The sequence below is a fragment of the Mya arenaria genome, chromosome 8, assembly GCF_026914265.1.
Source record: "Mya arenaria isolate MELC-2E11 chromosome 8, ASM2691426v1".
In the NCBI taxonomy this organism is placed as follows: domain Eukaryota; kingdom Metazoa; phylum Mollusca; class Bivalvia; order Myida; family Myidae; genus Mya; species Mya arenaria.
Genome location: NC_069129.1, coordinates 51466701 through 51478815, shown reverse-complemented (window position 1 = coordinate 51478815; position 12115 = coordinate 51466701). Strand labels below are relative to the sequence as shown.

At 33.5% G+C, this 12115-nt stretch overlaps 1 protein-coding gene across 3 annotated transcripts; it reads right to left on the bottom strand.

The window, feature by feature from the left end:
• Positions 1 to 1587: 1587 nt before the first annotated feature.
• Positions 1588 to 11497, bottom strand: LOC128242800 (T-cell-specific guanine nucleotide triphosphate-binding protein 2-like). Of its 3 annotated transcripts, none has more exons than XM_052960132.1 (5): positions 11060 to 11497; positions 6930 to 7032; positions 6379 to 6781; positions 5763 to 5815; positions 1588 to 3765 (listed from the first exon to the last, which is right to left on the bottom strand). In XM_052960132.1, exons 3-5 carry the CDS (start codon positions 6773 to 6775, stop codon positions 2593 to 2595), a joined length of 1623 nt encoding a protein of 540 aa, XP_052816092.1. In that variant the 5' UTR covers positions 6776 to 6781; positions 6930 to 7032; positions 11060 to 11497; the 3' UTR covers positions 1588 to 2592. The 3 variants fall into 3 exon arrangements, with proteins under 3 accessions (XP_052816092.1, XP_052816090.1, XP_052816089.1); XM_052960130.1 differs by having other exon boundaries at positions 6954 to 7032; XM_052960129.1 differs by having other exon boundaries at positions 6379 to 6776; positions 6954 to 7032.
• Positions 11498 to 12115: the final 618 nt, after the last annotated feature.

The window sequence follows — 12115 nt, the reverse complement described above, 5'->3', positions numbered from 1 at the left end:
GCGGTACCTAACATCCTTGATCATTGATAAACTTACCTATTTTTTATATAATATATATATATATATGCAGTGTATTGTTTGTGGAGTTTGTGCTGTTGTTCCATGTTTATTGTTTCTGATTTTATGTGTTTGTGTTCTATGTCTTTGGCGTTTACCATGTGCCATTAAACGGTGTCTTTGTTTAAAGTTTGGCTACTGAGCTTGTTTCTGTAGTTTTTCACATTAATACTTAATTAGAAAAGCTCAAACATCCTATAAAAATCAAGCTTATAACAACCGAAATCGCAAACCATTAGAAAAAAAAACACACACCAAAATTCCATTTGTGGAATTATTCTTTTCTCAAAGTGAGTAGTTCCGAAGGTGCTCATGTGCCTTGGCTAAAGTAACATATATTTTATTGACATTTTAATCTGAACACTCTTTGAACGTTATCATTATTGCTTATTTAGGTCTGAAATGTTTCGCAAGAACATACAATGTGGATCAAGGACTTATGTTCAATTAATAACAATTAATAACATAATTTGCGATTTTTTTATTATTGATGATTGCAATATTCCTATTTAAATATTTTCGTAGAATCAAAATTTCTATATTGTGTTTTGTACAAATTCAAAACAGATAATTTCTAGGAATACAAACATAAATATGATTTTGAAGAAATTTCATTTTGATTTCATTGAAAACCAGTCACCAATTAAGCTGTAAATCGTTGTATCTGTAATTTATGGTTGCAACCTAATAGCTTTTGGTACGCCGGATTCCGGGTCATTTTGAGCGGCATACTATATGCCAAGGTCAGGTAGGCCATATATCGGAGCATACAGCGGTTTACTGGATTTTGACGTTATGTTATCTGGCTTCCTGCCTATCTTTAGCGGTAAACTGGATGCCGAGGTTTAGTTTGCCGGGTATTATGTTAATCAAATGGATTCGAATTACATTATCAAAAAGGGTTATATAAATGAGAGCATTAATCTCATTTTAATATTCAAATAAATCACTTATATAAACAAGTATTGCGAGGATGTGTACAACACATTCTGATCTCTTAATTTATTTTTTTTGGAAATTAGTATCGCAGATTCTGTTGCAAAATTAAGCATTTGTCCGGAATCTAGTGACTGATTTAAATAAAGAGGTCGTTTTAATATGAAATATCTTAGATTTCATTTTTTTAAATTCAAATAGAGGTAGGAGCTCCGTTTTATTATACGTCAAATCAGAGTTCCAAATGTCCGTAAGTTTGCAATGTGACCGTCGGTGTTCAATTTGGAAGGATATGAATGCAAAACAAGACATGCGAACTACCATTGGTCTTCAGGTTGCACAGTAAGCATTTCTTTTATTGAAGCCGTTTTATGTATGCATTTATTTTTGTAGGATATCTATGATATTTGATGGTCTTACCTCAGCAGTTTCGGTTGAAACAAAATACATGACACGTTTGCATTTATCAAGATAAATTGTATGCCAATTAAATATGGCTGGGACTATGTAAAACATATTTTATACTTGATTAAGCCAAAATGGCTTTCGGGTAGAGAAAGTATTACAAAACAAAAACGGAACATAAAATTTACATAATATGTACAGTTCATCTTTATTAAAGTACAAACACACATGACATAACAGTTCTATTTGCTACAGTGAAATATACTTATCATACTAATACATATACTTACAACACAAATTTAATCACTAAAAATAGTAAACACTAGTTGTTCATAGCAATACATCGTTATTAGCATGTATATGTTCTCCTTTACACACTCAACTCTTGAACATTTTTCGTCCTAAAAGACTGGTTATAATTTAGCATGTTAATCAAGCTATAACACTTATTCGTTTTAGAGTTTACCCTGACAGAGCACTGCAGTAAGATGATAAATGGCATAACTTTTCACACAAAGGCTTAACTCCGCAATATATAAAACTTATATGTTTATACTTTCATTGAAAGTTCGATTCAGTGATCAAACAAGATATAAGCTATTTCTGATAGCTTAATCGCAAAGCTAAATTCTTTTGTCTTGTTTTCCTATACAATTTTACTTGGCTAAACTCATCCAAGATTCGCTGCAACATATGAAAACAAAGAGCTAAGTTGACGATTTAAAGTGTTATTTAATGTCAGTTGTTGAAATATATTGGCATTTGTTTTATGAGAAATCTCTTTTTTCAAACATTTTTCAAATAGGATTGTCTCAAACACAATTTAAAAGTGATCACAAGTACGTTAACAAACTATTAACACACCAAATATTTAGACAAGTCGTGGTTAGTCACAACTTCTATATGAAGAGAATAACGATCACGCCAGCAAACCATCACACAGTGTTTAAATGTTAAACATGTTATTTTCTCAAATATGAATCGGAGTCGAGCTCAGTTAGCTGACATACTCAATATATTTTGTATGTTTGTTTTATATTTGAATTATTTAAACAGAAAATATCCAACTGTAGCATTAACACTCTCGAGATGTGAGACCAAATACGAGTCAATGTTGAGTTATTATAACGGCATAAGGATAACAGTTAAAAAAACCCAGAAATAATAACTTTTGATTACCAAATTATTTAGAATTTAAATCTGGCTTTCACTTTCGATCCATTTTACTACATATGCATTTAAGCTTCGTGCTTCTTTCTCAACCTCTGAGAGAATTTTCCTTAATGAATAAACGCAGAGCGGATAATTTGTGCTTGCCGCGATGAGGCTTCCAATTATTGGGATAGCTAGTTTCAAAACAGATTGAATCCCTTCTGTTGCTGCAGTTGTCCCTAAGAAGGATAAAAAAGCCGTTTTTGTACGAAGTATAATATGCATCTTCATGTCTAACTTTATTTGTAGATCTTCGACAGGGCATTGTAATCTTTCTGCAATCTTGTTTAGGCTGTCTTCATCTGTGCCTAATTGCTCTCTGTAGAAATCAGCTTCTTCGTACAACAAAGCCACTTGTACGAGAATGCCAGCACCTGGTATCGGTATTGTGGCTCCAATCGATGCTGCCAATGCTTGTATATATATTCGTGCCTTAAGTTCTTCTACCTTCGCTGTAATAATGTCATTAGACAGGGGGGAAACAGAAAATATCATTGCACAGCGTTTCAATTCAGGTGTTTCACGCAAAAGTGTTGAAACTAAAAGTTTGAAATCAAAGCGGCTGTCATCTTGTCCACTTAAGAGATATATGTTTGTTTCACGAATGTCTTCAGAAAGGAATTCTTTGACGATGTTATCTTTTATCATGTCTAAAACTTCTTTTTCAGGACATCCAGGATAATCCTTTTGGGCATTTTCAATCGCTTGATCTGTTTTTGACCTTATAATGTAAGCCTTCTTTTTCATTTTCAAAATGCACTTCATTAACCATAAATCGTTTTCATAAACCCTTTCACTTAGCATTAAGAGAAAGAAGTCATAACTTTGGAAGTTTATTTTCTGCAGGTAGTCATTTCTTGGAAATGAACGTGTTCCAACTCCAGGAACGTCCCACAGTATCATATTGTCATTTTTAGGGTGAAAATAAGGTTCGCATCTGACTGTTGTTTCGTAACACCCTGTCTTTGCAATTCTATTACCTAAAAATGTGTTAATGAAAGTAGATTTTCCAACACCAGCTTGTCCAATGACTGCAATATTCAATTTAGTTGTCTTCCATTTGTTTACTACAATCTTTAGTTTTTCCTCTAAACCTTTAGTTCCATTTTCCCTCTTTATATCGATGTACTTGGTAGCCATTGAGCTATTTTCAAACTGAAATGAAAATTAAAGAAAACCTTAAATTTGACATCATTTATGAAATAAATTATTTCAAATATTTGAATGAAATATTAACGATTCAAAGATGTTTTGTCTGAATAATGTATTTTTTGATTGTCTGATTTCTGAACTAGGTTGGAAGGGCTTATATATAGAGTATAAACTGTCTTATAAGAGTTTGATGCAATTTAAGGTGTTGCACCCTGTTACTTTACAGAACGTTTCTACCTTGTATTCACTGATCATGTCATCGCGGTTTCCCAAATATAGTACCTTTTTAAGCCTGCGGTGTGTATACCATTTTGCAGTACAACGTGCTATTGATGAAAAAATGGCTCTTGGGGATGGCATTTTACTCTCGATTGATATTGGAATAATCCTTGAAACATTTAGCTGTGTAAATATATACATAGTTCAGTCTATGCAAATACGTCTTCATTAATATTTGATCACCACTGTAGAGTATACGCGTATGACAGATTTACATGAAAACGAAGTTGACAATGTTACGTGGAATAAATCATGTGAAATTTCTCATCTTACGTTGAAAAGTAAATTATTGACAATATGCTGAATATTAATTTTTGCTGCAATCTACACCTATCTAAATAAAAGCAACAGTAATTAAAGATATAGTTCATAGCCGGCACGCGGTGGTTTCAAATTAAATAGTTACTCATAAATGTTGTATCTCTAAACAAGTATTGTGGTTTGGCTTGCTAGGAATGTTCCAGCGTGTGACGTTTCTTTCTTTTAAATGTTTACTTAGGTAATCATTTGGAAGAAAGGTTGAGCGCATACATGTCGTAGTATTATGTTTAATGATGTTTTTGTTTGTTCCCAGGTTTAGTACAATGATCCTTTTTATTATGAAACTCTATGATCACACAACTTTAAACATTTTATTTACTAAGGCGGATATTGTGTGATGTTTGTTTCAAACAATTACTGCACCGTATTTTTGAGAAGTTTTTTCCTAAGATGCTCTGAATTGTATTCCTCCGTCTGCAGGTAGAGTTGGGATCCTTAATCATTAAAATACTTGGTGTCACCTATTAGTTTATCATTATTTGTTTTATTATTAAGTTTCCTCAAGTTAATGCATTTAACTTTTATGATTTTACTTTATTCTGAGTCGTTGGTATAAGTAAGGTTGTGCACGCAAACTACTTTACCCCCCCCCCCCCCTACATTTTACTGACGGTTCCAAGGCGGTACTTGATTAAAGCACCTAGTCTTTTTATATAGTATTATGCACTGGGTTGTTTGTGGAATTTCGTGCCGTTGTTCCATGTTTCTTGTCTGTGATTTTTGTTTTGCTTTTGAATAATATTCATAACCAAACGTTAACTGGTTTATCAATCGCTTTACAGTTTGGCGCTTTGCCGATCAACTTTACTAGTGATTTTTTTTATTTAACAATACATTTTATATGTCAACTCAACTGACTCATCGTTTTATAAGATAATTGTGGAAAGTGGAGTTATGTTGCGTTATCGTCTCTAATGCCAGTCATATACAACAGTAACAATGTATGTAATTATGGTTGTCAATGGAATTACGTTTTGAGTCCAATGTCAACAGTCATTTGAATAAACAATGATATACTTTAATTACACAAATGATAAAAAAGTAACGAAAGTCATGATAAATACATACAAAGGATACTGTTAGTTCCTAGTATTTTAATGATTAAATTGATATTTAAAAAAAGTATATTTCGAAGTAAATGTCCGAATAATTATTTGATTTTGCCGAGAATGTGTTAAGATTGTAATTTTAAACGATTTCCTGTCTATCCAGTTTTCTCATTTTATCTTCAGACTGGTATCAGTATACCTATGTTATACTTCGATTCACGATAACATACATCACTTTTCATAGGGAATAAACATTTCAGTTATGTTGGAAATGTTAACGTTATTTTGGCCATCTCTCACAGATGTTGTAAATAATGCATATGTTTAGGAAGATATAATTAAGCAACATACCTTTTCTAACTCATTTTGCACGACCCCGACAAAGTCGCTGTCAACGACCAAACCTGTTGGTTGAGATAACATAAATCATTTTGAGGATTAATGATTGATCTGTGACGTTGGCCAAGTATTTGGCGCTAGGGACTCTAGATGACAGCGTAAATGATTCTTTCCCAAGCCTGAAATTCGTCTTTACTCGTATTGCTTACTAAAAAGGAATGGTTAATGGTTCTTTGGGATTCCTATCCACAAATAAGCTAGTCATATTATCGTGCCAATTGTAACACTATTAACTATAATGTAGATTTTTGCTTTGTGAAAACAACCGTTTTTGTTCTTTTACACAATTCAGACCTGGAGTAAAATGACTATTAAGTTTACAATTAATCTTACCGTTAGGGGTGAGCACAAGTCATAGTTTAGTCTGATTTTAAACAGAAAAGCTTAAGCTTAGTCGAAAGTAAAAATACTACCTGAATTAAATGTTTGAAGAGCTGGTCCATCAATATATGAGCTAACTTCCATACAATCGTAACCAACTAATCGGCATTGTGCTTACCTGGGCACGGAAAGATCAGTTAAGTTGCAAATCGTACAATTACTAATACAAGCAATGAACGCACATTACCTTGCGCCTTTCGCGTCTGTTCCACCTTGCATATATCTGTCTGTTGATCTCTGTCAACAGTCTCTATTTCTGTTTGTTGATGTTTGTCAACAGTCTCCAGTTCTGTCTGTTGACCTCTGTCAACAGTCTCTAGTTCTGTTTGTTGATGTTTGTCAATGGTTATTACTTCTCCGTTGTTGGTGGCTACCTCTGTTTGTTGGTATCTGTTTATTGTGGCTACTTTTGTTTGTTGATCCATGTTAACTGCGTATACTTCCGTCTGCTGTGCCTTGTCATTTTTTACTAGCATAGTATGTTGGCCCCTGTCTTGCATTAGTCGGTTCATTTTTGAATTGAAATACCAAAACCAAGCGATGATTGTCAAAAACCCTGCGATCATGGTCCAATGTATATCCATTCTAAACTGAACAATATTAGTGCTACCTTTATATCGAATGCATAGATGAATGAATAAACAGGCAATATGCAGTATAGGTGATTATATAACGCTTTAGGGTAACACACAGAAACGAAATATATAATAAAGCCATTTCATATACTCATTCAACTACATTTCTATGGGAATCTGGGTTTACCGTCTTAGAATCATCAGCCGAAGAGGAACTCAATGGAGATTATTCCGGTTAGTATTCAAATATTTACCAACCGACGTCCCTACAAATATACAAAAAAAACTCAGGTCAATAGAGTAAATAAGAGTTTTTTTTAAGAATAAAATCCATATTAGTCTTACAGAACATAATTAACCTTGACAAAGAATATATGGCGATACAGTTGCATTCTACAACTAGAAAAGCACCAATGCGAAGACGGCATGTTGTATAGTATGGGCAGTCAGTAAATCTAGCAAATTAATTTCCTGTATTAATGAGAAAATGTAGCAACCTTTTTTTCAGCAAACAGAGACGTAACTGAAAATAAATCTAGTTCAGAATTTTTATTTTAGTTTCCATCAATTCTAAAAAATGTTGTTAGGCGGAAACCATGTAGATGTTGTAAGTCACATTGGCATTGACCCCACTCCTCCATTTGAAGTAACAGTGACCATGACCTTGACCCCATACCTCTGAAAAGCAATCTCAAAGTAGCCCTTCGGAAAATCAACCTAAACACAAACATGTATCTCTATCCATCAAATCCATAAAATCTTACTTCAGTTATTGGATGGAAACCATTTTTCTATATTGTGTAACACTGAACTTATACTTGACCCCACCCTCATCAAAAGCAATCCCATAAGCTACCTAGACTCCAGCTTTAACAACAGTCCATGAATTATAAGATATTGAACAAAAACTATTTTTCTACTGTTAATAGCAGTGACCCTGCCCGTGACCCCAGTCCCCTCAAAAGCAATCCCAAGCATGCTCTTAACATAAGCTCCATAAACACTAACTTTCATCACGATCCATTAATTATTATTGGGCGGAAGCCATTCTTCTATTTTTGATAACCTTGATTTCATACTAAAACCTGGTTAAAAGTAAACGTTGTTTTGAATGTGTTGCTCTAAAAAATAAAGAATAACTATCGGTGATACAATACAATATCGTAGTAAAGATGGGAAGGATATTGTATACCAATATTATTCAATTTACAAAGCGCACACTTTTTTGACAGTTGACTTAAAACTGCAGCCAGTTATGTGCTGATTAAAGGCATGCCAAACCATGACTTTCGGAAATCGTTTGATAATTTCATATTGCATGGTATTTTTCTATTGATTCAATGCCAGGGTTAACGCAATAACCCAACGTTTTTTGAATATTCGAGAAACGAACAGGCCAAACAAAATGGTTCTTATATTTATGTGAAAAACTACAGGAACAAGCTCAGTAGTCAAAAGTTTGAACATAAACCCCGTTTAATGACACTGGGTAAACGCCAAAAGAAAACAAAACAAAAAAAAAATCACAAATAAGAAACCTGGTAGGAAAGCACAAAACTCCACAAACATCACAGTGTATATATATTATATATTCTAAGCCAGGATTATTTTCAGCAGATGTTCTAACTGCCAAAAAGTAAACGAAATGAATCAGACATTTGGTAGGTTTTCAGAAATATGGCATACTGCATTCATATTTGTGTTTTTTTCATTTTTATTTGAAAGGGCATTAGCCTTGCGTAATACGGAAAATGCATAAAAATTGTCGTTTGAATTCATCCATATAATCATGGACCTATAAACCATGGATTGGCAACTCTCATCTGTGTTAATGCGATAATCTCAAACTCACGCGTGCAGCGGGATTTCATTCCGAGATCTTACCGTGTGGTCATTTTCGAGATGTCCGACATCGGCCGAATATATACATGTAGGAAAACATTAATTAAAATTGACTCAAATGCGCGGTACTTTCATTTGAGTTGATAATAGTCCAAAGGAATCTGATTAAAATCACAGTTATTAATTATGACTAAATCTATAACGAACAAGGCATTATTAGCAGAGTTGGCGGAAATAACCGAAGATCGCCGTTAATCACCAATTGGAGATTCGGCGGAATTTTCCGATATTTTCCGAGCGCGCGCTAAGGATTATGGGTAAATTATTATTTCTTATCGTTTTACTGATATGGGGCAGTTGCCAATCCATGGTTTATAGGTCCGTGATATAATCCACAAAATATATTTTAACGAAATGTGCTAGTTTTACAGTACGTTCAACCCTTGATACAATATGTAATTTATTCAAGGCATCTTAGTGATCTTGACTTTGGTACGTCGGTTGCCAATGGGCCTGAATTTTTCCAAACAATGGCAACACTACGGAGCAATGGAATATAAAAATAAAAGCACGAAAAGGGCAACAAGTGCATGGCGGTAGACGCTATAAGCGATGAGGAAATCGGCGTTATGCAACCTAGGAACAATTGCACCCCAACATGCATGGCGAACACTATCTAGTTTATTACCACCAACGACATTGAAAAAAAGGTTTAAACACATTTGCAAAACGACTTCAAAAGTTATTATCATAGCTTTCTATTATTTCTTCTTTGCACGAATGCCAAAGAAACACCATTTAAATTAAGATGCATTTCCTGAATTTGGAATCAGGAGTCTCTTCCATTTTCCGTTTTTTTCGTTTCATTGTTATTCCTGTTTCAATATTGAAATACGCATTTTATATCGTGTTTATTTTCAGAACATAATTTCAGAAAGCCATGCAACGTCTAGTAGACTTGATATATTTGGTGAAAAACTAATATTGTATTCAAACCTTGGATACATAATTTCTAAAAGTGTACTGGTATCGGTCATGCATTCCGTAGAAATACATTTTACGATGTCAAATCTAGATATTCCTTTAAATTATTGTGTGACCTCAGGACGCTCTTCCAAACGCTTACTTAGTTTAAGTAGCCAACGTTTTTTGGTGAAGGGTCTTAAAAGATGCTATGGTCATAAATTTGAGTAGCCATGTGCCTGTGCAGACTTGCTGTTTTAAAAATTGACTTATAATGATATTAAAAAACAACGATACACGCCAAGGCGATACCTAAAACTCCTTGATAAGCACACATATTTATACAATATGCGTACTGTGTTGTTCGTTGAAATGTGTGTTGTTCCACTATTGTATAAATAGGTGTGCTTATCAAGGAGTTTTAGGTATCGCCTTGGAACGGTCAGTAAAATGTAAATATACTGGGGGTTGAACCAGTGTACGTGCAACTTGACTGGGGGGATGTAGATGTAGAAAAATTGAGTACAAATTTGTCTTTGAAACTAACAAATGTCGTACACAAAAAAATATATTAAAAAAACAAATACGGAATATTTCATGAACAGTTCATAGATCGGTGATAGGTTACTGTTTGTATGTCACAGTCACCGTTTATTTCTGTCGGTCTTTGAGTTTCAAAAATCTACAGAACCTTCTGTTCCTAATTGGCTTTCTCCCCACACCAGTTTCCTCTAGTAATTGGACAAAATGATGTAAATATATATATATTTTTTTTATTATCATTATAATTACTCCGATAGTGTCGACATGATAACAGAGTGTGATTAATCAAACAAAGGGTGTAAGACTGATTTTTTCTGCATTGTTCACATGACCAGAAACAAAATTAATTACGTATTTAACAAATAACGTTTTTTGTGCGTTCTTTGCGTTTATTCTGTGCTTTTAAACAGGGTTTATGTTTATATGCTCGACTACTAAGCTTGTTTCTGTTGTTTTTCATTTTCATTTTCAATGCTACACGATGATTACATTGTTATTACTCAGTTTAAACAGGCTAATAAATATATACAAACATTAAAGAATTCTTGTTATGCTAGACATCTTATCAATAATTTTGTTCACTTTGTTTGGCTTTGTCTGTCAATTATGATAGGTACACATCCGAAAGCGTTGGAATACCTGTTGTTCATGAATTATCTCGTGTTTTTGTATTTTATGAGGATCAATAGTATCAATGGCAACTATTCGGAACAATTGTTCTTGTCTGCTCCGATAGTTGCAATAACCTCAACATCGACACCCTAATGAGAAAGGTTGCAGAACATCCAGGACAACCATAATTTATGAATGGAATGTGAATTACAAACACAACTGCAAGGAAGATACTATACCCGAAAGCTTTGACAGTGAATTTGCCCAACATTCATGATCTCTTAAAAATACAGGGTCCTGAAAAATCACAAAAGGGAATCGATTCTAACTTACTGGCCCTTGATTGAGCGGAGCGATATTCCTCGCGATAATAATCACTTTTATACACAAAAGCATTGTCATAAAGCACTGTCACTGTCACAATATCAGCATTACTTGAACAATCAAATTTGAATAAGTTGTTGTTTGTTGTTTGTTTTATTTTGTTAGTCATGTTTTTCAAAACGTTCATTTTCGTTTGAAATCGCACAGTATTCTCGAATTAAGAAAATGAAATACTTCAAAGTCAAACTTCATGATGTCCATGCAATCCAAACTTTGTAAAACAGCATTGTAAACAGTCATACAAAGCTTATTCAGTTTTTAAGTACATGTTTTGATGTACTTTTGCAGGTCCGATCAAAGGTATCTCATACTTAAAGTAAACATTTTCATCACAAAACACTTATTACAAGTAATCCGTTTTAAATGTGTCTTCCGATTCTACCTTTCACAATAATAACTTCATAAACCTAAGACGACAGGTTTACCTATATCTTGATCGATGTGTGGGAAATTCCCCAATACCTTAGGCCGTTTCATTCTACTTATGTGGTTATAGTTTTAAATTGCTTTGTTTTTGTGCAGTTGACAAAGCCTGCGACAATTGCAATTTATATCTCTTTAATCGACTAGCATGCAGACCTCTACGATTGTTTTTAATTATGTTTAATTTGTAAAAGGATTATTACTACTTCTGTGAGTTTGATGTTAACTTCAGGATATTTCCTTGTCTCTGTCCTTGTTATAAGGAATACAGGATTTCATTTTATTGTTTGACATCACGTTTCAGTATTTTTATTTTCTTTATATTGCAACCAGTCGATAATTGTATAACCATACACCTCAATACCGATTTATCATTATATCACTTCTTTGATATGAAAATAAGTCACTTTATGACATACGCTGTTTTTTTTAAGTTCATTATGATCAATTGTATTAATATTGACTGTTTCTGTTTGTCTCTGTTTGCATTTATAATGTTTGTTATTATATTGTCTGTTTGTTCGTCCGTCTTTCGTTCGTATATGACAGCAGTACAGTTTCATTAATGGTCATTTGATCGAG

Excerpts from the sequence above, each read along its gene's own strand:
- LOC128242800 (XM_052960129.1), bottom strand. Across the intron at positions 5,816-6,378 it reads ACAGACGCGAAAGGCGCAAG|GTTTGGTCGTTGACAGCGAC; the intron begins GTAATGTGCGTT and ends CTCAACCAACAG. Across the intron at positions 3,766-5,762 it reads TGCAAAATGAGTTAGAAAAG|TTTGAAAATAGCTCAATGGC; the intron begins GTATGTTGCTTA and ends TTTTCATTTCAG.